General features: G+C 38.5%; 1 protein-coding gene across 5 annotated transcripts in view; it reads left to right on the top strand.

Annotated features, from left to right (window-relative positions):
* IWS1 (interacts with SUPT6H, CTD assembly factor 1) overlaps positions 1-22,404 on the top strand; it is a 47,068-nt gene extending 24,664 nt beyond the window's left edge. For 3 of the 5 annotated variants that reach the window (XM_061183021.1, XM_061183023.1, XM_061183022.1), the window contains exons 6-14: positions 4,615-4,712; positions 5,859-6,009; positions 7,495-7,577; positions 9,022-9,151; positions 10,045-10,162; positions 12,915-13,026; positions 13,591-13,647; positions 16,433-16,544; positions 21,421-22,404. In XM_061183021.1, the coding sequence (XP_061039004.1) occupies positions 4,615-4,712; positions 5,859-6,009; positions 7,495-7,577; positions 9,022-9,151; positions 10,045-10,162; positions 12,915-13,026; positions 13,591-13,647; positions 16,433-16,544; positions 21,421-21,552 (993 nt within the window). In that variant the 3' untranslated portion in view covers positions 21,553-22,404. Of the gene's footprint in view, positions 1-4,614; positions 4,713-5,858; positions 6,010-7,494; positions 7,578-9,021; positions 9,152-10,044; positions 10,163-12,914; positions 13,027-13,590; positions 13,648-16,432; positions 16,545-17,013; positions 18,712-21,420 lie in introns of those variants that run through there. The other 2 variants (XM_061183024.1, XM_061183025.1) reach the window with 2 other exon arrangements.
* Positions 22,405-26,843: the final 4,439 nt, after the last annotated feature.

Consider the following 26,843-nt stretch of genomic DNA (forward strand, 5'->3'; position numbering starts at 1 on the left):
GGGCCTGCTGAGGTTAGGGGACCCTGAAAACCCCATGCTCTGGATTGAGACTGCTAGGATTAAGGGTGAACTGGAAGTTAAAATAGCCTTTGCTCAGATTTTAGGCCACCTTTGAGTCATCTAGCAACATAGAGAACCTCAGTCTCAGAAGTTTGATTGCAGTGATTCTTAAACCATTGTCTGGCTCTCAGGCACCTGACATATGCAAACAGAAATCCTTTCAGGACAAAAGTAACATCATCACAGACCTCAAATTATTTCTGTAGTTTTTCAAATACACAGTACACACTTATCTGTAACATTTAAAAAGAAACAATAGTAACAGCAGATAGCAGAAATAGACCTAGGGGCTCTAGATACAGGAATTTTAGATATTGCCTTAAAAAGTATATATGTTTAGCAAGGTAAAGGATCGAAAAGTTTCTTAGAGCAAACAGTTTTTTTAAAATACCTGAAAAAGAACCAAGTAGAAATTCTGGAACTGTGAAAATACAGTAACTGAAATTAAAAACTTGGTGGATGAGTTTAACAACAGATTAGATGTATTTGAAAAGAAAATGAGTGAACTGGAAGGTAAGTTAGAAGGAACTATGTAGAGGGACTTCCCTGGTGGCACCGTGGTTAAGACTCCGTGCTCCCAATGCAGGGGGCCCAGTTTCAATCCCTGGTCAGGGAACTAGATCCCACGTGCATGCCACAACTAAGGAGCCCGCCTGCCGCAACTAAATAAATAAATAAATAGAAGGAACGAAGGAGCCCGCCTGCCGCAACTAAGACCTGCCACAACTAACTAACTTAATAAATAAATAGAAGGAACTATGTAGAATGAAGCATTGATATTAGTGTGGAAAATGTAAAAAATAAAACATAAATTATGCATGAGAAGGTTTAACAGAGTGACTTGGAATCCCAGAAGGAGAGGGGGGAAAATGTATATGTATATATATCAGAAACAATATTTAAAGAAATGATTCATAAAGCCATAGAGTCTAGAAGTTCTACAAATTACAAGCAGGATAAAAACAAAGCAATCGACACGTAAATATCAGGCTGGCCAAAAAGTTCGTTCGAGTTTTTCTGTAACCTTTTTTTTTTTTTTTTTTTTTTAAATTAATCCATTATTTACTTCTGGTTGCACCGGGTCCCCGCTGCCACGCACGGGCACTCTCCCGTTGCAGCGAGCGGGGACCACTCTTCGCTGAGGCATGGGGCCTCTCACTGCGGTGGCCTCTCCCGCCACGGAGCACGGGCTCCAGGCGCGCAGGCCCCAGCAGCTGCGGCACACAGGCCCAGCAATTGTGGCCCGTGGGCTCCAGAGCGCAGGCTCAATAGCTGTGGCGCCCAGGCCCAGATGCCCCGCGGCACATGGGATCTTCCTGGACCAGGGCCCATACCCGTGTCCCCCGCACCGGCAGGCGGGCTGCCAACCACTGCGCCACCACGGAAGCCCGTAACTTTTTTTTTTAATTAATTAATTTATTTGGCTGTGCCGGGTCTTAGTGGCGGCACGCGGGATCTTTAGTTGTGGCATGCAGGATATTTAGTTGGGGCATGCGGACTCTCAGTTGCGGCATGCATGTGGGATCTAGTTGCCTGACCAGGGATCAAACCTGGGCCCCCTGCATTGGGAGCACGGAGTCTTAACCACTGGACCACCAGGGAAGTCCCTTTCTGTAACATCTTACGGAAAAACCTGAATGAACTTTTTGGCCAACCCAATACACCGCAAGAAAATTGCAAGAAACCAAGGAAAACAGGAAAGTCTTAAAAGCAGCCAATGGGGAAAAGATATTACATTCAGAGAGGCAACTGTTATTTTAACAGCTAACTTCTCAACAGAAGTAATAGAATCCAATAACTGCAAACTTAAAGTTCTTTTATATTCAGTAAAAATTCTTTTCAGGAATGAAGATTCCCTGCTATTTCATCTTACCAAAATGCCAACTGAAGGAAATACTAAAGGCAGAAAGAAAATCTCAGGTGGAAGGTCAAGGATGCAGGAAGGGAAAAAGAGCAACAAAAGCATGTGGCTAGGTCTAAATGTGTAATGACCATCCGAAACAAAGTCACGTCTGGTGTGCATATAAAATTAAAACATATGACGGCAGTGACAAATTGGGTATTTCCATGGAATTGAAATGTTCACAGGTCTTTGCAAATGTATGTAAAAGTACATTAGTAGTCTTTGGTAAGTTAGGATGTGCATGGTAATCTCTAAAAAGACTAATGGAATGTGTAACTTCCAACCTAATAGAGAGGGAAAAATGAAGTAATAGAAGCTAGTCAATCCAAAAGAAAGCAAGAAAAGAGAAAAAGAAATATAGAACAGGGGGACAGTTAGAAAGTTGTACATAGTAAGATAGCAGATATAAACTTTGATAATATCAGAAATCACACTGAAATATATTAAGTGCTCCAATTAAAGGACAAATTAAAGACTGGATTTTAAAAACCAGCTATATATTAATTTAGAAATTCATCTGAAACAGAAGATAGAGTTGAAAATAAAAGGATGGAAAAAGGTACTCTCTCCGAACACTAACCAAAAGAAAACTGGTGTAGCTATATGAATATCAACGAGGTAGACTTTAAAGCAAAAACCATTGTTCGAGATAAAGAGGGTCTCTTTATATTGAAAAAAGGGTTTAAAATTGTACCTAGCCATGTACCTAGTAATATGGCTTTAAATATGTATAAGCAAAACAAAAATTGACAGAATGGCGAAGAGAATGAACAGATCTGTAATCTAAGTGGAATGTAAACAATGGAATAATCAAGACCAAAAAACCAGGAAAGATAGAAAAGAGAAGTGTCTCTTTTTATATAAACCAGATATAAGCCCTTTGGAGATTATAAAAGATAAAAATACCTTCTGTTCAGTGGCTTGCCTTTTCACTTTTTAAATGGAGTCTTTGATGAGCAAAAGTTCTTAATTTTAGTGTAAATCAACTTTACCAGTCTTTTTGTTTATGTTGAAAGTTTTTTGAATTGTAAGAAATTTTTGCCTATCCCCAAGGTTATAAAAATATTCTCCTGAGTTATTCTTTCGAAGCTTGATTATTTTATCTTTTTCATTTAGTTATATTGTCCACCTGGAATGGGTTTTTGTGTGCAGTATATATGAGATAGTCAAGACTTACGCCCCCCATTTGTAGTATCTAGTTGAACCAGACTATCCTTTTCCACTATTCTGCCATCTTTGTCATAAATCGAGTATGTATATATTTTCTAATCTGTTTCTGAAGTATCTTTTCTGTTCCATTGGTCTATCCTTGCACCATTAATGCATAACCCTCGATATTTGGTTATTTATGTCCTTTAAGGTTGTTATTCTCTAAGATTGTCTTGGCTTTTCTTGGTTCTTTGCATTTCCATATAAAATTTAAATCAAGCTTTTGCAGAACGTACAAACTATAGACAACATTTTCTGAATGCAATGAAATTAAAAATTAGTAACAAAATTAGCACATAAAAGCACCCTTGCCACCCCCAAATTTAAAACTTAGTTGTTAAACAGTTCTTGTGTTAAAAAAGAAGTCAGTACTTTCATTACTAAAGCAAGAGAGGATGAAAGTAGATGAATTTACAGTCTAATTCAAGATGGTAGAAAAATAGTAAATAAACCTAAAGAAAATAGAAAAGAATTCATTCAACAAATATTTGAGAGCCTGTATACCAGAGATTGTTTGGACGTTGCCCTCATGGGGCTTACACTCAGTTAAGCAACATTTTACAAGCATAAGATATGTTTTTCTAGTGTGGAGAGTGGACATCAACTTGATTATGGGTTCAGTTCAGTGTAGAAAACAGCATACTAGGGGAACCATTGGGGAGGCCTTTCTAAGTATAACATGAAAGTTGGAAGCTATAAAGAAAAGACTGACCATTTAAATTACATAAAAAATTTAAAATTATACCCAGAAAACATTACCATAAACAAAATCAAACTGTACAGATGTCAGGATTGTGCAGTTCCCATCATGTAGCAAGGGCTAATTTCCCTAATTTTTAAAGAGATTTTCCATAACAATAAGACAAAGATCCAACGGAAAACTGGCCGTAGGATATTGAGAGTTCACAGAGAAATAGCAACAGATGGCTTTGAAACATGAGAAATGCCCAGCTTTACTCATAATAAGAGGATGCAGAGAGAGCTACAGAGATGCCTTTTGTTTTCTTCAGTCCAGAGATTGCAAATATCAATGCTTGATAACCTGCTGTAGTAGTGGGAAGGTGAGGAAACAGGTGCATTTGTGCTTTCCTGGAAGAAGAGTTAATTTGGTATAACCTCTGTAGAAGACAGTTTGCATGCAGATGTTTCTCAAAATTTCAAATACACATACCTAAATGTCATTAGGGAAATGTTTAAATTATGGTTGCAGTCATTTGGTGAAATCATCTAAAGCCTTAAAAATGAAGAAGGAGACAAGAAAACTAATAACACTAAGGGCTAGGGTGGGAGGGAGCTTTTTTGCTATATGTATTTTGATATCTACTTAATTTTTATTCTTTATGAATGTATTACTTTAAAAATGCAAAAAATTAAGAGCAGTTACATAGAAGAGAGTCTGTAATGAGGTTGCGATAACTCCGGCTAACTTACCCTGCCTTTAGGGTTTTAACCAAGAAGATTTGGAAGAAGAAAAAAGTGAAACACAGGTAAAAGAAGCAGAAGATTCAGATTCTGATGATAACATAAAGAGAGGAAAACAGTAAGTTTGTTTTATTTTTTTAAAAAGGACTTTGTTAAAGAGAACTTTAAAAATGAAGGTAGAGACTACCAAACTTTGTTTTTCTTGTTTTGGTTCCTGATTAAGTGTAGGAAAGAATCTTCCATTTTTGTTCTCCCATCTACTTCTCTATATACAGTGCTGTCCAAAAGTTATTTGCTGTTGGTATTTTTCTTTCATTTGCCCTGTGCTCAGCTGTCTTAATTTGTGGGGCTGTATGGTTACCAGGCTTTTAATTTATATCTCACCAAGTAAGTTCTTCTGAAAAATAACCTAATAAAAACTTTCTTTTTTGACAGAGAGAGAGAAAGCTGGTTTGGGGGTCCCAGGGGGGAAGTTTTAGATACAAAATATTCCTTGATTGTATTTCACATAGTTTTGTTGAGATGGTTGGAATCTATGTTTAGAAGAATCTAGTGTCATGAGAGGTGACAAACATAGAATGATTTGTTAGTTACTGTTTATAAAGATGATGCTTTAATTCCTAGTGACATGCAAGAATTAAGCTGAATGAGTTTGGCAGTACCTTTGGAAATTAAATTATAAACCGTATCATCTTATTTATATGATAGAGGCAGAGAGCATATTAGCTCCTCATTAAGTGTAAAGATTCAGGTGAAAGCTACAAAGTCTTTTTGAGGCTCTTAGCAGATTTGTAGATCTCCATCTTTATCTCAGTCACATTATGTTTTGAGAGTTATACTTCTTATCACTAAAAAACAGCAGTTTTTTTTCCCCTACTTATTCTGTATAAGACAGAAAAATTCAGATAATTGAAAACCACTCTTTTCCCCCCCAAAAAGGCAATACAACTAAAACTGAACCATGGAGTGGCAGGCAAAACTTGAAATTTGAAATGTTCTTTTTCAGGCTAACACATGTAAGCATGAACATAGTGTATGAAGGTGTAGGGCTATTAGTATTTAATGTGTAACTGTTGGGAAGTTGAGCATAAAATGTATGATCACTTGTACTTTTAAAAGCAATTTTAAAAGTACTTGCACTTTAAAAGAAAGTAGCACTTCACTGAGTTAGAATTAAGAAAGTTGGTGGTTCTTAACTGTCATAAAAGAAAACGGGTATTTAAAAGGGAATTTATATTTCACTTAATTTTGGGTTACTGCTTAGCATGGACTTTCTGTCGGACTTTGAGATGATGTTGCAGCGGAAAAAGAGCCTGAGTGGCAAGCGCAGGCGTAACCGTGATGGTGGTACTTTTATTAGTGATGCTGACGACGTTGTGAGCGCCATGATTGTCAAGATGAATGAAGCTGCTGAGGTGAGATAGGTCACTTCTAGCTTCATCTTTCTTTCTCCCACATAATTGGTTATGTGGCTTTTTTTGTTTTGTTTGTTTGCGAGGCATGTGGGATCTTAGTTCCCAGACCAGGGATCGAACCTGCGTCCCCTGCATTGGAAGCATGGAGTCTTAACTGCTCGACCACCAGGGAAGTCCCTGTTTTGTTTTGTTTTTTTCTCCGTGCAGCTTATGAGATCTTGGTTCCCCTACCAGCGATTGAACCCGGACCCTCAGGCAGTGAATGTGCAGAATCTTAACTATTGGACCACCAGGAAATTCCAGCCTTTTTTTTTTTTTTTTTTTTTTTACACTTAATCCTTGCTTAAACTACATTAAGAATACTTTGTTTTTGTTTTTTTATATAATAAGCATTTACTGTTCTAAATTTTAAGCATGGAAATAATTTTAATTTTTAAGTAGTGTGTTTTAGGAAAAAAGTGAAAAGACTAAGTATTAAGTAAAATGGGCCTTTTTAGCTGAATTGGTTTGCTGGTTTTATGGGGGAATGATTTTGTTCTCAGGTTCTGCTACCACAAAGTGATGTTTCTTCACATACAAAAAATTATAAACTCATATTTATTATGTTATAAACCTGTGTGTCATTCTTTTGTCTCTGATCAAATGATTGCATTTAACTCACTGCATTTAAAAATTCTGCTCAAATTGTAAAAATTGCCCAAGTATTATGTTTAAAAACAAGTCCTGCTCTTTTAGAGACACTTGCTGAAGTATTTGTGAATCCAATGACATGTGTCTAGGATTTGTTGCAAAATTATTCAAGGGTGAAGGGAAAAGTAGCTAGAGAGATAGCTAAATAAGACTGGCCATGTGTGTTTAATTGTTGAAATGTGCATGACAGGAGTGTATTATTTTGTTTTGTATGTCTGTAGAATTTAAAATTTTCTATAAATAAAAAAGTAGGGGGAATTCCCTGGTTGCCCAGTGGTTAGGACTCTGCGCTTTCATTGCTGAGGGCCCGGGTTCGATCCCTGGTTGGGGAACTAAGATCCCATAAGCTGTGTGGCCTGGCAAAAAAAAGAAAAGTAGGAAAAACATACCCAAGCAAATACTAAAACTCTTCTTTAATAGCATATTCTTTTATCTTTCTTACAAGCCTCATATAGCTGCAAAATTATTCTTGATGATAAACCAAATTTTTCCATGTATAATTTGTACCTTGAATGAACTCTGAAAACTTGATAGTTATGCCAATATTTTAAATTAAATTTGTTCCTCTCGATTTGTAGTTGTTAAAACTAATTATTGTAATAGTTTTGTGGGTTTTGGCTCTGCAGAAAGTCTATTCTTTATGTAATTATTCTTTCTTTTAGGAAAAACTGTAGTGTCTTGGAGAAATTGCTGCTTTATTATATTTAAAGTTTAGAATTGTAGTGGTTATAATTCACTATTAACAATTGCTCTTTTTTCCATTTTTTTTTTTTCAATCTTTTTCTTCCTGGATAGGAAGACAGACAGTTGAATAATCAAAAAAAGCCAGCACTGAAAAAATTAACATTATTACCTACTGTGGTCATGCACCTTAAGAAGTAAGTATTCTGTTTTCTTGAAAAAGTGTTTATTTATTTATTTATTTATTTATTTATGACTACATTGGGTCTTTGTTGCTGCACGCGGGCTTTCTCTAGTTGCAGCGAGTGGGGGCTACTCTTCATTGCGGTGCACGTGCTTCTCATTGCGGTGACTTCTCTTGTTGCGGAGTGGGCTCTAGGCGCGAGGGCTTTAGTAGTTGTGTCTCACGGGCTCCAGAGCACGGGCTGTAGAGCACGGGCTCAGTAGTTGTGGCGCATGGGCTTAGTTGCTCCGCGGCAGTTAGGATCTTCCTGGACCAGGGATCAAACCCGTGTCCCCTGCATTGGCAGGTGGATTCTTAACCACTGCGCCACCATGGAAGTCCGAAAAAGTGTTCCCTTTTAATGGAATGATATTCAAGCTATGTACTAGTATTCTAGAGATATTAAAGAATGATCGCCTTCTGTCAATTTACAGAAAAATAATAATGAATAGAATTTCCTAGATTCTTAGTTCATCACAAATTTTTCTTAAACTTTGATGCCTGATGCAAACAGAACAAATAGCAAACTAATATTAATGAAAGAAACACTTGGAAACCACTTATTTTGTTCTTTATAAACTGTTTAGTGTCTGGTAAAATTGCATCTTTTTTCCCAATGTGATTGAGAACAGAGCAAATCCTGGGAGACTACTTGAAGCACATATTGAATAAGACTCATGTGTCCTGTTATATCATGAATTATGTCAGTGGTCCTTCTGCAGGTTCTTTTCATTGGTTTGCTCACATTCCTGAGCAACTTTGATTTCTCCTTGAACTCAGCAGTAGCCTTCTTTTGATGGCTAAAGAAATGCATTAGTACACCGATGAGCCAGCCATATGGTCTAGGACTTTCTACTAGAAAATTGCTACCTCTATCCCAACAGAAAAAATTATCTGTGCCAGATTTCATATATATAATGTCATGTTCCCTGTTACCATAATTGATTCTAGTACATAAAATGGAATTTGAATAGCATCAGTATTTCATTGGGATTTTTTTCTGCTAGGAGAATGGTATTCTCCCTGGTGTCCTGCAAAGAATAGCACAATTCTGGGTTCTGTCTTACTTGAAACATTTTTTTTTTCTTAGCTGTAATAATTAAAGCTCATTATTCTTACAGTCTGTACCATTCATATCAGCATTACCTTGTGTAATTTGGTGTGTTTTTTGTGTTTTTTTTTCCTTTAACACATCATCTTTACCTATCAAGTCTGTTTGTTTCTTGAAAATAGGAGCTAAATTTCATATTGCTGTTGAAGTCTATGAATAGGTGCTCAGTAAATAATGTATATGAGTCAGTTTTTAAAAGCAGTTTTTGGAAACATCACTAAATCTAAGAAAATCCAAAGGAAGCTACAATAGAATCAACATTCATAGACTTGACTTTTTTTTTTTTTTTTAATTCTTCTTGTTGCAGGCAGGACCTTAAAGAAACATTTATTGACAGTGGTGTGATGTCTGCCATCAAAGAATGGCTCTCCCCTCTACCAGATAGGAGTTTGCCGGCACTAAAGATTCGAGAAGAGCTGCTGAAGATTCTCCAAGAGGTCAGAGGCAGATAATCTGACTTGTTTGCTCTTCATTCATTATCTACTGTGGTTTGTATTATCATAACCTCTGTATTTTGCCATATATTTATATATCCTGGCTGCCACAGCCTATCAGAAGAGGAGTTTTATTAGGTGTGTTTATTAGGAACATACCGAATAAAATGAGCATAAAAGGAAAGCCTTTTAAAACTTCGTGTGACTGTGGTATTGAAGGAAAAAAGATCTTGGAGTAGCTCTGGTTTATCTGAGAAGAGTAGTATAGTAGTGGACATGTTGTAGGGAGGCACTTGAAGTAGAAAGAGCACCAGCTTCAGTATCAGATAAGCATGCATTTGAATCTTGATCTGGGCCACCTTTATGTGGCTGAGACACCTTGGGCAAGCTACTTAACTTCTGAAGGAATTCCCGAGGAACCTGCTATGTGCCAGGTGTTTTTTAAATATATAGGTTCACTTATTCCTCACAACAAACCTGCAAGGTAGGTGTATTATCTCCATTTTACAGATGAGGAAATTAAGACTCAGAGAAGTTAAATGACTTGTCCAAGGTCACATAGCTAGCAGATGGCTGTGGTTGGGTTCAGACTTAGGTCTGTTTGGTTCAGAGGCCTGAGAGGACCCTTGATTTATTAAGCTGCTAACCTCTGAGGATGCTTAGTTCACACTTTCTCATACTGTTAAGTTTTACTTCAACTCAGTGGTAGTACTGAACTCTCAACTACTGATGTGAACACAAAGTATCTTTGTGTTCAGTGTCCGTAGATCCTGAAAATAGAACATTTTTGTTATTCTATTGTGAATGAACCAGGTCTTGCCGGCCCTCTAGAGTAGATTGGCAGGACTCCCAGCTTCAGAATGATTAATATGTATGTCTGTGTTTATGTTCCCCAGCTACCTAGTGTGAGCCAGGAGACCCTGAAGCATAGTGGGATTGGACGAGCAGTGATGTATCTCTATAAACACCCCAAGGAATCAAGGTCCAACAAGGACATGGCAGGGAAATTAATCAGTATGTACATTTTACTTTTTGTTTGGTGTGTTTATGTATATAGAGAGACGTGTATATATAAAAGCTAACTATATTTTTACCAATTTTCATTTAAAATGAGTCAATGAAATGGAGTAGGAAAATTTTTTGATACCTTCTTATAGGTACTAAGCTTTTTTCCCTTAGACTTAAAATGCTTCTCAGTATATTTAAGTATGCTATCCAGTATATAACAAGTAGAATGATACATTTTCTAATCATGGATCAAGACCATGTAGAGAGAGAGGGATTAGAATGTTGGCCCTAGAGTCGGTCATACCTGGGTTCAAATCCTAGATTCACCACCTACCTTACTGCATATCCTTGGGCTAGTGATTTAAGCTCTAAGCCTTGGTTTCCTCCTCTGTGAAACAGAGAATTATGTGTTTAGTTTGGGTTGTCTTAAAGAATAAGTGAGAAGGTGTATGTAAAGCATGGTGCCTAGAATATAGTAAGTCTTCAAGAAATGTTAGCCACTGCTGCTATTGTTGTTATTTTTATAATGGTCTCCAAAGCCTTTGTGTGTTATTACTTAATGATGACAGAGAAATCCAGAGGAATCTAACTGAGATTCATTTACTCAGTTGCCATATTGTTCATGAACACCGCATGCGTCTTCATACTCCTCCTTAACTCTTCCTGTGCTTTGTGTTGGAAAGAAATTTTTAAACTTCAAGTCTAATTTGAAATAGTAACTACTTTTGTATCTGAATACAGTAGTTATTTTTCTGTTGAATGTTTAAGACTATCAAAAGCCTTTAGAGAAATTTAATTTTTTTTATAAACTAGAGGAGTATTATATCTTCGATCTTATTAATAATCTGTAGTTTATTGCCTATTAAACAATAAGCTTTTGATGCTTTGATGCAGTGGGTCTCGACGTTCTTTTTGCCCTAGGCAAGAGAGAAGCAGACTGTTCCCCCTGGTACGTGTGATGTACTACAGGTGATTCTGAATCCAGGGTTGGGGACAGCGGGTCAGTTTTTAAAGAGATATAGACTCCCCTGAGACTCCTTGCTTCCTTCTTAGTTTGACAACACCTGTGTTCTGTCTGTAAAGGTCTTTTCTTGTTTTGATACAATGCAGCGATAAGAGCAAAGACATCAGCTGGCACCTCTGGACTTTTACTGGCTAAACAGTGCGCATGTAGTACTTTTTTGTGTGATCACCTTAGCAGCTTTCTTAGACTCAATGAAGTACAGACCCTACACCTGCACTATCAAAATGTAATTTTTAAAGATTTAGACCATTTTGACAAGTAATAAGGGAGCTTGTTTTTGGTTGGAGTAAGAAAGTAGAGGAATTTCAAGATTTTCTGTTTTCAATATTTGCAAATGATGTGACCGACAAGGGGTTAATATCCAGAATATACAAACAGCTCATGCAATTCAATATCAAAAAAAAAAAAGCCCATTAAAAAAATGGGCAGAAGACCTAAATAGACATTTCTCCAAAGAAGACATTCAGATAGCCAACAGGCACATGAAAAGACGCTCAACATTGCTAATTATTAGAGAAATGAAAATCAAAACCACAGTGAGGTATCACCTCACACCAGTCAGAATGGCCATCATCAATAACTCTGCAACTAATAAATGCTGGAGACAGTGTGGAGAAAAGGGAACCCTCCTACACTATTGGTGGGAATGTAAATTGGTGCAGCCACTATGGAAAACAGTATGGAAGTTCCTTAAAAAACTAAAAGTAGAACTTTCATACAGTCCAGCAATTCCACTCCTGGATATATATCCAGAAAAAAAATGAAAACTCTAATTCAAAAAGGTACATGTATCCCAATGTTCATAGCAGCATTATTTATGATAGCCAAGACATGGAAGCAACCCAAATGCCCATCAGCAGACAATTGGCTTAATAAGATGTGGTACATATATACAATGGAATACTACTGAGCCATAAAAAAGAATGAAATATTGCCATTTGCAGCAACATGGATGGACCTAGAGAATATTGTGCTTAGTGAAATACATATTCCACATATAAGTGATATCATATAGTACTTGTCAGACAAAGACAAGTACTATATGTTATCACTTATATGTGGAATCTAGAAAATAATACAAATGAATCTGTATACAAAACAGAAACAGACATACAGACATAGAAAACAAACTTACGGTTATCAAAGGGGAGAGAGAAGCGGGGAGGAACAAATTAGGAGTATGGGATTAACAGGTACAATATATTATACGTGAAATAGATAAGCAATAAAGATACACTGTATAGCACAGGGGATAATAACCTATAATGGAAAAAGCATCTGCCAAAAAAAGAATTACTATGCTCTACACCTGAAACTAAATATTGTAAATCAACTATACTTCAATTAAAAAAAAAAAAAAGATTTTCTGTTTTCAAGAGACTAAATTTAGAAATTAAACTGTCTTTATGAAATAACACAGCTAGTTGATGACTATCAAAGTGAGATAGATGTTACTTTCTTTAAGCCTCTGTGGTGATTACAGGTTTAAGTGATTTTTTTTTTTTTTTTTTAAGTGAACTTTTTATATTGAATTTTCTGAATCAGCTGGAGCTAGTTGTGATGCTGGTATCATGCTGTGCCTATTCTACAAATGGTCCTGAAATAATGTTATCTTTAAGGAAAGAATGTTCTTAATGCCTAGAATATGACATTACACTAGGGTATGATTATTTCGAAGAATGGTAGTAGAAATGCTACTTCATGGGCTAAATATTTAATTTTTCTCCGTTGTAGATGAATGGTCCCGGCCTATATTTGGTCTTACCTCAAACTACAAAGGAATGACAAGAGAAGAAAGGGAGCAGAGAGACCTAGAGCAGATGCCTCAACGGCGACGAATGAACAGGTAGGAGTAAGTGGAGTAAACGCTGTTGTTGCGATAACTCGGGGGGGGGGGTTGGTAATTAAGATCATTAAGAAACCTACAAGATGGTAGGATTTTGTCTTTCCTCTGCTTGATATGTCTTGCAGTTCATGATACCTTTTTAGTTTACATGTGGTAGTGTACAGTGAAGCTCCACACCCCCTCCCCTCGCAGGCTTTTCTGGTTGGATCTGGCCTCTGCCACCGTTCTGGAGGTTGCTTAGGTTGTTTCAGCCTCTTGCAGAAAAAACTTTCTCAGTCCCATTTCCAGATCCTTAAGAGAAAAAAAAAATGTTCGATTTATATCAATAAACTGGATGTAGTTGCATCCAAGATGGCAGGCTCATTACAGGTGAGTGAAACCTGGTGTGCAAATGATCATTAAAATAAGTAGTACTTTTATAATACAATATTAGGAATTATTTTCCCTGATCCAGTGTAAAGGACCTAACGGTGGTCTAAGTTTGATATTTCATTTTGCTCTTTTTTCCTTAGTTATAAGGTCCTGACATTTCCTAATATCTCATCAATTACTTTTTTTTCCCAGCACTGGTGGTCAGACACCCCGAAGAGATTTGGAAAAGGTGCTGACAGGAGAGGAAAAGTAAGATTTTTGTATTGATTTTCAATGTAGACTATATTGGGAATGTTCTGCTTGCTGCTTTGTTTTAAGAAAAATAGCAAATGAAATGATGCTCTGTTCACATTGGCAGGGGATGATTCCTAGTGTAGTATTTATTGAATATTCACATTCTGTGGGTGCCCTGGAGGTTATAAGAAGATTGAGAAATAGTTCATTCAATAAAGATTTTGTTGCTGTTTGCTATGTGCTAGACTCTCTGGTAAACTCTGAAAATACAGAATCAAACTAAAAGTAGTCCATTCTCTCAGAAAGTCTTTAGAGGGATTGTAGGCAAAGGGGAGAGCTTAAGCAAAGATGTGGGGTAAGCACGCAAGGCCTGTTTTAGGGATGGCAAGTAGTCGGGCAGTAGTATGGTGCCTGAGGTGGTGGAAGATAAGGTTGGAAATGCAGATGTTGACCAAATTCTGAAGTGCTTTAAGTCAAGATGAGGAATTCCCACTTCTCTTTGTGGTTTCCTAGAAAGTTTTTGAGCATGGACGTGAAGTCGTCAGATTGATTTGGAATGCTTCTGCTGGTGGCACGATGTAGGATGGGTTGCAGGGCAGAAGAACTGAAGGCAGTGATACAGCTAAACTGAGACTGGAACGGAGAAGCAGAAGGCTGAGGCGCCCTCGCAGGTGTACAGCTGCCGGGAGTCTGGCGTGGCGGGCGGAAGGGGCTAGAGCTGAAGATACCAACCAGGACTTTAAACCTAAGGAACCCTTCACTAGAGTGGAGAGGAGGAGGAGATGTGAAGACATAGATGATGTCTGTTTTGAGCATATTAAATGTAAGGTGACTGAGATGGTCCTATAATTATCCTGGGCTTAGAACTGCAATTTGGGCTAGAGACATAGATGTGATAGTTACCTCCGTAGAAAAGATTGTTGACTTAAGAGAGTACCGAGTAAGAAATAAACTGAACCCTTTGAAAAGGGGTGTAGCCAGTGAAGGACAGTGAGCAGTTGTGGTCCTGCACGTTGGAGGAGAACCCAGAGGAGAATGAAGCCACGCTGGAGGGGGCCGTGGCAGAGGGTAGGCTTCACGGGGGTTTGTGCAGTGAGGGCTGGCAGTCAGGCAGCACCCAGATCGCAAAAGGAGAACGAGAAATGAGCTAGAGGGAGCACGTGTCGTTCACTCGTGGATAGGTCTGCTGACAGGGGCTTCAGGGGAAAAATGAGAGTTGTGGGAGGTTTTCTAGTCAGTTAATGTATATGAAAGTTACAGAAGTTTCAGTTCATGTATATGAAAGTTACAGAAGCTTGATACTAAGAATGGAGTAAACCGTACAAGGGAATAGAAACAATTTCAGAATTTTTTAGCCTTCGCTTCCTCTTCTTCCCCCACCCCCGCAAATACCCACCCTCCGTTTACCACTGGGGTGGATAGTTACCTAAAGGTGGAATGATTCGAATTCCCAGACATCAAATAGGCTTCACTTTTGAAGGATGGTAGTCTTACGTTAGTCTAGCGTGGTAGTTCTCCAATTTGTACATAAAAGTTACTGTATGTGGCGCCATCCAGTGCTGGCAAGGATGCAGAGAAACTAGATCACTCATCCATTGCTGCGGGTGAAATGGTACAGCTGCCCTGGAAAATAGTTTGGCAGTTTCTTGTAAGGTTGGACATGCAACCACCATACAACCCAGCACTTGCACAAGATTCTCAGGCATTTATCCAGAGAAATGAAAACTTATGTTTGTGCAAAAACCTGTCTATTAGTACAGCTTTATTCGTAATAGTCCACAACTGGAAACAACCCAGATGTCCTTCAGCAAGTGAATGGTTCAACAGACTATAGTATATTCATACCATAGAGTACTGCTCAGCAGTTAAATGGAACAAAATATTGATAGACGTAACAACTTGGTTGGCTCCTCAAGGGCATTATGTTGAGTGGATAAAGCCAGTTTCTAAAGGTTACATGGTGTATTATTCCATTTATATGACATTCTTCAAATGCCAGCATTACAGAAATTAATAGATTCATGGTCACCAGGGGCTAGGGACTGGGCAAATGGGGTAGGGAGGTGGACATGTTTACTAAAGGGCGATAGGAGGGATCCTGTGGTGGATACACGAACTTACACACATGATAAAATTGCATAGAACTAAATACACACACAGATAAATGCGTGCAAGTAAAACTGGGGAAATGTAAATAAAAGTTGATGGATTATAGCAACATCAATATCCTGGTTGTAATATTGTACTATAGTTTTTGCATGTTGTTACCTTTGGGAGAGACACTGGATCTCTCTGCATTAATTCTTGCAACTGCATGTGAATCTATAATTATCTCGAACTTTTTTAAAAACAAGAAACAGACCAAAAAATTACTGTATGAGTTGCATATGCACAACCATGTAAACTACTTTATGGGCATACTCAGTCTGGGGGGTCATTTTGACTCCCTGGTTTTTCACCTCACAAGTGAACACATGAGTGACTCTATTAGACCAGAGAAATTGAGATTCAGAGTCCTGATGGAGGAACCAGCCTTAGAAAGGAGAGATGCGATTATATCTGAAGCTGAGGAGAGGTGAAAAGGAGTCCTGAAAATGCAGAGGAAATTGGCTTTGAGGGGGAAGTTGAGCCATTGGTACAGCAGTGTGAGTGATGATGAGGCCATCTAAGACAGACAGCAGGATGCTGGAGCGGGTGACTTCGGGAGGGCAGAGGAGGTTTGACACAGATGTGCAGCCGAATGGGATGCAGCCGGGTGTGGTCGACTACGTAAGCAGCATGCTCTTCTTCCCGCTCTCAGGGCTCTTAGACCTGGAGATCCTGGATTCTGTGCCCGGGCAAGGGTCCCCATGCCCTCGAACAAGGACTATGTTGTCAGGCCCAAGTGGAACGTGGAAATGGAGTCGTCCAGGGTAAGCAAGCAGGAGGACAGCAAGGTGGATCTGAAATGCAGATTACTGTTCGTCTTTTACTTCGTGTTTAATAACCCTTAACAGCTCTTAAGGTTTATCTGATTTGACGCGAGCTATTTTCTGGTCACTTATCTAGCCAGATCACTTATTGCTGATGAGGTTTACTTCGGACTTAAAGGAACATTATCAAGTTGGGAAGTTTCCTCTTATTAATCCCTTTATTTCAACTGAATCTTGAAGCCTAGAGTGTTTTGGTTCAGTCGTTTTTTTTTTTAAGAACCCTGAGAAACAAAACTCACCTGCTTCTGCAACCTACCCCTCCCTTTCTATTCAGCTGTTTTAAGTAATTCTGTTGTGAGGTGTTTATTAGGGTAGACACTTCCTCTGCCATCACTGTAAATACTATTCGGTGATCCTTATTGCTTCTCAGTAATCTTTTTTTATTCTCCATTCAAACTACTCTTTCTAGCCTGGTATTCTTAAAAAGGGCCTAAGCCGATTGGAAAAGCATAAGAGGCGATTTGCAGAACAGAAGCGACTCAGCAGAGTGCACCGTGCTGTCAAGTTCAGCATTGAAGGCAACAGGATGCCCCTGTAGGCCTGGCCCTACCAGAGCGTGTCCGGGAGGTATCCCCAAGGAAGCATGCTCTGTGCATGGGCTTGAGTTGTCAGCAGCTAGAGTGAAAACAAGTGTGTGTGTGCTTTCTTAACCAGAAAAGGCCAGGACCACTTTTAGTTTATGAAATAATGACTGTAACAGGCACTTAGTGACATTGTAGTCCTCTTGAATATTGAGAAATTGATACGGGATTCCCTTCCTTTATCAGTATCCTAGAGACTAATAGGTAATTACCTCACGGCTAGGCATTTTGGTCTTTCTGACTGGTACCCTTTTTATTAAAAAGGTTTCTGTTAGGGCCTGGAATCCTAGTGGTCGCCCTTACAGGCATGCAAATTGGTTAGTAACGTCTTGGTGAAAGGGAGGTGGCTTCTTTTCCTGTTGTCAGTGGCTCAGTAACTGCACTGAGGGCTCATTGCATAAAGCCTGACACTGAATATTTAGGAGATAAATTTAATTAACACGTATTCAGTTCATGGTCGGAAATGCAGAAGACCTGGAAACATTCATAAAGCCAGACTCACTGACCTGCTGTGCTCAGAGGTTAACGGTGGCGCCTCTGCGGCAGTGCCCTCTCGAGCATCTGTCTGAGTGTGTTGCCCTCCTTTCTGACTCCTCCGTGACCCCTGCTTTGGCAGCTATTTCCACGGACACACTTAGGTTCCTGCCGTTTCACTTTGTTGTTAAGCTACTATCAAAACAAAGCACACAGTCTTACTTAATGAGAATAAATTAAGGGTAGAAGAGCACTGGTTCAGTGCTAAGAATTTCTTCATCTCTACTTCCTTCCCTTTTTTCTTCCCACCCCCCCTTTTTTTGGCCACACCTCGGGGCTTGCGGGATCTCAGTTCCCCGACCAGGGATTGAACCCTGGGCCACGGCAGTGAAAAACGTGAAATCCTAACCACTAGGCCACCAGGGAAGTCCCCTTCCTCCCTTTTTTCTTCTTTCTATTTCTGTGTCCCTTGATATCCCTCCTTCCCCCCCGACCACCCCTGTTTATCTTTACCTTTACTTTTCTCACTGTCTCTTCCATCCTTTTATTCCTCTCTTTCGTAACACATTTTCTTCCCCAGCACGCTATTTTGAGAATCAAGAACTATAATAGGGCAGTGAAAAATGTAATAAAAAATCCTAGTGGCCAGTCTTGTTTGGAAGGGCATGTGCCTGTCTGCTGGTGTTGCTGGTTCTGATCCCACCCTCCCTGTAGGTGATGGGGAGGTGGGCAGAGGTGGCCCAGCCTGTTGCTAGAGCGAGGGGTGACCAGCGTGGCGAGAGGGGAGTTCAAGCAGAGTTCTTCTCCATCCCCAGCACTCCCCAGATCAAAACGGGCTGGTATTTATCTTGGCCTGTGTCTGGCTTATAGAGCTCTGTCAAAAAAAGAAAAATAATAATAAGGCATGTTTTGGGGGCTGGTAGTCCCATGTTACATTTCAGTAAATTGTCCTTAAACCACCTGACACTGTTTCCGTATTCAAGAAGATTCCTTACATATTCATTCAAGGCTTTCACATTGCACAGACACTAATGAGTGTTACTAGAAAACATGTTTCCCAAGAAGAAAATTGGAGTGAGTAAATGGCTTTCAAATGAAACTCTTTTTGTTTTAAATGTAATTTTTATTTTTGAAGTTACAAGAGTAAATGTACTAGAGAATAAACCCCATTCCCAAAGTCCTGCTCTTCCTCTGTGTAAGTCACCACTGCTAACAATTTTGATGTGTTACATGTATTTTCAGTAATGCTTTAAACTTAGTTTTTTCTGCTTATAATTGTAGAAAGTTTTGAGATTATAAAGAGAAAAATCACTCACCACTCAAAAGCAATTTGATAAAATTTTTGCCTTGTTTTCTATTGATACTTTAATATAATTAAAATTATATTGTATAGAATTTTGATCACTTCTCATTAAACCACCTTATAGAGTTATCATTTGTAATGGCTGCATAATAGTCTATCATGTGAATATATAATTTGTTTATTCATTCCTCTATGGTTTCTGATTTTTCGCTTCTAAATAATGCAGTAACCTGTGCTACATTGTATGTTTATATGCTAATTTTTTCCATGGAATGCTTTTAAAATAACATTAGAATGACACAAGCAGTGCATGTTTTTATATAGACTTTTAAATATGAAAAGCACAAATAAAATTAATGTCACTTGTAATCCCACCACACCTTAATATTAACATTTTGGGTTATTTCTTTCCTGTCCGTTATATATGTGTACATAAACATTATTACTGGTTTGGAGAGGCTTTTGTTGGAGGTGGTGGTGTTTTTTTGTTTTTTGTTTTTAACTTTTAAGCAAAATTGTGATCATACTCTTTTATACCTTGTTGGGTTTGTGTTTTACTTAACATGGTAAAATTCATTTGAGTTAACATTCTTCAGTGACTTAATATTGTGTTGTAATATGATTGTACCATATTTTTTTAAGCAAACCCATCTTGCTAATCTTTTAGGCTACTTTTGGTTTTTCACTGATAAAGCAGCGCAGCATACAGTTTTACTGTCCTAAGGAAGTGGTGTAGGGTTGACAAATCAAGAGAGGAGTCATTGAATTTGACAGGCTAGGTACTCAGTTCTGTGTGTTTTCAGGCTTGGGGTAACCAGGCATCTGCCAGATACAAGTCATACAAGCTGTAACTAGGAGTAGATCAGCACAGCCTGGGCATGTCCCAGTTGCTGAGGCTAGAGGCTCAAAGTATTAGAGAAGGTCCTGGGAGTGGACAAGAAGTCCGGGCTGATGGGTAGGGCTGCTGGGAGTTGGGCAGTTGGCAGAGGTCTGAGCAGGTAAGGCTTCCACTGTGGACTGGTTGCAAGTACTAAAAAGCAGGGCACAGTGTCTGAAAGGAAGTCAGATATTTGGGACTGTCTAGAAATCTGGGGTATTGCATGCATAGGGTGATAGTCGCATAACTTTCTCATCTGATAATGAATTTTTATGCTCCCTCAGAGTACTAGTGCCCAGTATTAAAATTGATATAAAATAATATTTGGAATTGGGATGTATGTAGAAAATCTAGGATGGGTGATCAATGCAGCTCTTGTTCAAGAATGACTTAGAGGTCTTTGCTTATAACTGAGGTGGAAGACGAGTCCAGAGGTGAGATAAGGCTTGGGGGGGGGTCTCCCCAACTCAAAAGAACTTCACCACACTGGTACCGACCCTAGGGTGTCTCCTAGTCTCCACCTTATTTTAGCATTCTTTGAATTGAGCTTCACAGGTGATTCAGTAGTAAACATCTGGGGAGAAGAATTAGAAAATCCCATCTTTTTTTAACCACGTGACAGCCGTAAAGATTGGAATTGTTAGATTACTGTAGCCAGCAAGAAGAGTTTGCCCTGATCTGACATAAATGGCAGACCTTTTCAACATTTCTAAAAGGTGTCGATTTCTTGGAGACCACACCTTTTCAAGACACAGTCTTTTCAAAATAGAAGAGAAATTACCTAACAAGCAAACCTTTAAACATAAAGGGCAAGCAGAAAGAGATCCAAGAAGTATAAGCCCCTTGGTTCAAGAGAATTAGTTTACTTTTCTTTTTGTGTCAAACTAATTGATTGCAAAGTAGTAGTAATAGCAGTAATAGCTGCTTTTATTTTGAGCGCCGATTGTTAGCTAGCCTCTGTGCTTGTATTTGTTATTATTATCTTATTCACCTCTCCCAGCAGTCCTGGAAGTAGTTCAGACAAGGGGCATCATTTGCACAGGGTTACAGAACCCTGACTAGTTTCTAATCGGAAACTAGAGTTCCAGCAAGCACCTAGCGGTTCTAACCTCATTCATTATGCTTCAGGCTTTTTCTCGATGACTTTCCTTGCCTTAGAAGATCATTATTTTTTATGCCAGCACTGTTTGAAGGTGTATGTGTCAAGCGGTCACCTCCACATTTGGTCTTTGAAAGGGAGAAGCATACAGTCAAGATGTGATCTGATGGAATTAGGGGGATTGTAGTTTCAGTTTTAACCCCCCTTTCTCTCTTCTAGCAAATTTCCGTGGACTACAGGCAAAATTTGAAAGTAAGGCACAGATAAGAACGAAATTATTCTCCATTGAGAGAGTTTAATATGCTTTTCTAACACTGCTGTGTATACTTGCTCTGTTGTTCCTGAGGTCACCAAAGCTTATTCTGGTTATTCCAGAGCTGAGAGCTCTTCTGTCTGCTGACTTTCAGATAAAAGAAGATGAAAGACAAAACTAAGTGTATGTGTTTCAATAATTTGCTCTTTAATTTTTACCCCACTCTTAGTTTCAGGGGACCTCCAAGAAGGGTATCAGTCGACTGGATAAACAGATGAGAAAGTTCACAGACATCAGGAAAAAAAGCAGATCTGCACATGCAGTAAAAATCAGCATCGAGGGCAATAAAATGCCCTTGTGACTGCCTGGGAGGTTCCCTACCTCTGCTCTTAAGAAATGCGCAATGGACTCTTTGGCGAAAGATGATATTTTAAAAACTTTTTTAGTGTACTTGTAAATGATTCAGCTTGTATCAAATGTTGTCATAGGACTTGCATTTCTCTCAGTTATATTTAAAACCATTTGTTGTGCACTTTGTACAGAAGAATACTAGTCATACTTCTATCAACTTTACACAATAAAATTCCATTCTGGTTTTGGGGGGCTGTCTCTTCATTGTCTTCGAGGATGCATTCTCCATGGGGGTGAAAGTTGGTTCTTGGTGAGTGCAGAAAATTTTTAGATATTACAGTGGTTTGTGGCCCTTCGGAGTTCAGCCTGCCTAACTGTGGTGTGGTTTGTCTGGTCGTTACCCTTGGTTCCTGACGATGAGCTTCTGCAACCCTTGGGATTCCTGGGTGCTAGGAATGTCTTTGTGATGCGAATGAGGTGGGTCATGACAGGCCCCTGGCTAGCTTTAGGATGGGGGCTGGTCACCAGAAAGGACCTACCACGTAATTAGAGGGTCGGGACTTTGGGCAGGCCTCATGGGCTGGGGGCTGGGGGGTGCTGGAGATTGACGTAGTCATGTTGCCCAGCGATGTAATCAGTCGTGTCTAAATAGGGAAGCCCAGGTAAAGACTCTGGACACCGAGGCTCTGATTGGTGAACACACTAACGTGCTGAAATGGCGATGGGCCTTGATTCCAGAAAGAAAGGGTGCAGAAGCTCTGTGTTTCCTCCCAGACCTCACCTCACCCTGTGTGTGTCTTCATTTGGCTGGTACTCCTCATTTGAATCCTTTACAATAAAGCTAATTTTAAGCGCAGTGCTTTCCTGAGTTCTGAGTCATTTTAGCAAACTCCTGAATGTGAGGGGATTGTGGGAACCCCCAGATGAGTCAGAACTAGTAACGAGTCGGTCAGAAGTGGGGATGGACTCCACTGGCAGCCATCATCTCCAGTGCGGGCAGCTCGTGGAGGACCGAGCCCTTACACCTGTGGAGTCCAGTGATGACTTCAGGTGGTCAGTGTCAGAACTGAATTGCAGTATCCTACTGGGGTTGAAACAAAATGCTGACAAAATCTTATTTCTTAGTATTTCTCTTGTTAGGGAAATTTTTAATTATTTGATTTAAATTAAATTCGTTTTCTCCTTGGGGGAGGTCCTACAATCTGAAAAAAAAGATAAAGAAATACTGTCTTAGAGGAAACATGGACATAATTAAAAATCACTGTAATTGCTGATAAGCAGCCGGGCAGTTGGGATAGAGAATAATACTGCTTATGGCTATATTGTTCTATTTTTGTGATACTTTAAAGTCATTTTATTAGTCTCTGCAAACTTATTTATGAGAAGTCTCTTGTTAGTCAAGAAGACTAAATCCAAGAGTAAGTAATTGATTTTAATTATAGAAATCTTATGATACAAATTGGGGAAGGGTTATCTGGCAATGTTGATTTTCCAAAACATGTGAGAATCTTATTGGCGATAAAAGCCTTGGAACAACCAAAAAATCACGAAGTTTTTGCACTTTACTCATAAAAAAATGGGGATCTCTTTACCCTTACTTTCAACAAATTTAAAAGCACAAATGTGATAGTTGTAAAAAGCAGGTACATAAAGATATCGGGTAATAGCTAACCACTAGATGGAGATGGAAAAACAACTATTTTCTGCAATGTCATTTTTGCTTTATATTAATACCCTCAGAAACACTCGTGAGAACAAAACAAACACAGCCATCTACCGAAACAGATGTTGATGACCCTGATCATTAAAAATTCTAAACAAGAAAAGTAAAATAGTACTTTTTAAAAAAGATTTTAGAGTTATTAATACACCATTCTGGCATTTAATGGGGTAAGCTCCAGTCATCTGAAAATTTCACGTATGTAGGGTAAAACTCCTGATGGTGCCAGGTGTTAAAGTGATAATCATACCTGGGGAATTCAAAATGTTAAAAAATTGCTAGTTTCTTTATAAACTACCATTGCTGTGTGGTTCATTTTAAGTCTCAAAATTGGCCGAGAATAGTCTTTTTTTTTTAATTGGAAATACTTCCAATTTACAGTAATGTTGCAAAAGTGGTAAACTCCCATATACCCTTCACCTGTATGCACGAAGTGTTAGAGTTTTGCCACATTTGCTGACAGCTTGCCTCTTGATCCCCAAATACTTATGCATATTTCTCCCCAAAAAAAGGACCTTTAGTTTGTCCCAGTGTTGGTGGTGGTAACTTTGGCCACTTGGACGTAGTGATGCAGAATCACTTTTTTTTTTCAATTAAAAGAAAGTTTTAATTGTTGATTAATTGTAATTTGGGGAAAGTTTTATGTGAATATGTAATATACACATAAAATTTGCCATCTTAAAGGACAGTTTTTAAGTATCCCGTTAGTGGCAATACAAGCATTCCCTTTGTTGTGCAACAGTCACTACCTTCCATCTCTGGAAATCTTTTCAGCTTGCAGAACTGAAGCTGTACCCATTGAACAGTAACTCATTCCCCTCTCCCCCAAGCCTGGCAAGCACCATTCTACTTTGTCTCCGATTTTGACTACTCTAGATGTCTCATGTAAGTGGAATCATACATAATCCTTTTTTGACTGGATCATTCATTCAGTTAGCACAAATGTCAAGGTTCTCCTATGGTGTAGCATGTGAAAGAATTTCATTTTAAGGCTGAATAATATTCTGTCATGTATATACCACATTTTGTCTATCCATTCTGTTGATGGACACGGGTTGCTTCCACCTTCTGGCTATTGTGAATAATGCTGCCATGAATATGGGTATACAAATATTTCTTTGAAACTCTTCTTTAAATTCTTTCAAGTATATACCCAGAAGTGGAATTGCTGGATCGTATGGTAATTCTATTTTTTAAATTTTTTCTTTATTATAATTTTTTTTTTATTTAATTTTTTTTTGGCTGCATCAGGTCTTAGTTGAGGCATGCAGGATCTTTCGTTTCGGCATGGGCTCTTCGATGTGGTGCGTGCTTCTCTCTAGTTCTGGCGTGTGGGCTCTGTAGTTTGCAGCACGTGGGCTCTCTTGTTGAGGCGTGTGGGCTCAGTAGTTGTGGCGTGCGGGCTTAGTTGCCCCGTGGCATGTGGGATCTCCGTTCCCTGACCAGAGATTGAACCCGAGTCCCCTGCATTGGAAGGCGGATTCTTTACTGCTGGACCACCAGGGAAGTCCCTGGTAATTCTATTTTTAATTTTTTTAAATGGCTGCACCATTTAACATTCTCACCAACAGTGCAAAAGAGTTCCGATTTGTCCACACCCTCACCAACACTTATTTTCTGGTTTTTTGATAGTAACCATCCTAATGGATGTGAAATAGTATTTCATTGTGATTCTGATTTGCATTTCCCTAATAATTAGTGATATTGAGCATCATTTTGTATTCTTATTGGTGCTTTGGGTATCTTCTTTGAAGAAATATCTATTCAAATCCTTTGCCCAGTTTAAAGTAAGTTTTTCCTTGTTGGGTTGTCAGAGTGCTTTATGTATTCTGGATGACTCTTTATCAGGTATAAGATTTGCAAATTTTTTCCCATTCCTTGGGTTGTATTTTCAACTCTCTTAATTGTACCCTCTGACACACAGTTGATTTAAATTTTGATGTAGTTCAATTTATCTTTTTCCTCTTTGATTGCCTGTGCTTTTGTGGTATCCAAGAAATTTTGTCAAATCCAATGTCATGAAGCTTTTCTTTTATTTTTTCCTTTTCCATGCAGTTTTTATTTTTCCCTTTTCCGACAACAGTGTTGTTGTTCGTTTTTTAAAACTTTTTTGGAGTATAGTTGAGTTACAGTGTTGTGTTAGTTTCAGGTATACAGCAAAGTGAATCAGTTATACATATATACACTTTTTTAGATTCTTTTCCCCTAAATGCCATTACAGAGTATTGAGTAGAGTTCCCTGTGCTATACAGTAGGTCCTTATTAGTTGTCTCTTTTATATATAGTAGTGTGTATATGTCCATCCCAATCTCCCAATTTATCCCTCCACCTCCCCTTACCCCCAGTAACCATAAGTTTGTTTTCTACATCTGTAACTCTTTCTGTTTTGTAGATAAGTTCATTTGTACCCTTTTTTTAGATTCCACAGATAAGCAATATCATATGATATTTGTCTTTCTCTGTCTGACTTAACTTCACTCAGTATGACAACCTCTAGGTCCATCCATGTTGCTGCAAATGGTATTATTTCATTACTTTTTATGGCTAAGTAATATTCCATTGTATATATGTACCACATCTTCTTTATCCATTCCTCTGTTGATGAACATTTAGGTTGCTTCCATGTCCTGGCTATTGTAAATAGTGCTGCAGTGAACATCGGGGTGCATGCATCCTTTCGAATTATGGCTTTCTCTAGATATATGCCTGGGAGTGGGATTGCTGGATCATATGGTAGCTCTATTTTCAGTTTCTTAAGGAACCTCCATACTGTTCTCCATAATGGCTGTACCAATTTACATTCCCACCTACTGTGTAGGAGGGTTCCCTTTTCTCCACACCCTTTCCAACATTTATTGTTTGTAGATTTTTTGATGATTCATGAAGTTTTTCTTACGTTTTCCTATAAGAGTTTTATCTCATATTTAGGTCTTTGATCCATTTTGAGTTAACTTGCATTTGATATAAGGTAAGCAAGCATACAACCTTTTTTTTTTTTTTTTACATGTGAATATCTAGTTTTCCCAACACCATTTGTTGAAAAGATTGTCCTTTCCCATTTAATGGTCTTGGCACCCTTGTCAAAAATTATTTGACCATATATGTCTATTTCTGGACTCCATCAGTCTATGTTTGTCTTTGTGCCGCCAGTGTGATACTTCTTTGACTACTGTAGTTTAGTATTAAAATTTGAAATCAGAAAGTGTGAGTCCTCATACATCATTCTTTTTCAAGACTGTTTTTGCTATTTGGGATCATTTGAGATTTCATATGAATTTTAGGATGAATTACACTGTTTCTGCAGTAAACATCATTGGGATTTTGATAGGGTTTGTATTGGTTCGGTAGATCACTTTGGGTAGTACTGACATCTTAAGAATCTCCCAATCTATGAACACAGGATGTCTTTCCATATATTGTTTTCTTTAACTTCTTTCAGCAACATTTTGTAGTTTTTGGTGCACAAGTCTTTCACCTCCTTGGTTAAGTTTAGTCCTAAGTATTCTTTTTGATGCTATTGTAAATGGAATTTTCTTAGTTCCCTTTTAGGATTTTTCATTGTTAACATGCAGAAATGCAAC

The sequence above is a fragment of the Eubalaena glacialis genome, chromosome 1 (genome assembly GCF_028564815.1).
Source record: "Eubalaena glacialis isolate mEubGla1 chromosome 1, mEubGla1.1.hap2.+ XY, whole genome shotgun sequence".
NCBI classification, from domain to species: Eukaryota; Metazoa; Chordata; class Mammalia; order Artiodactyla; family Balaenidae; genus Eubalaena; species Eubalaena glacialis.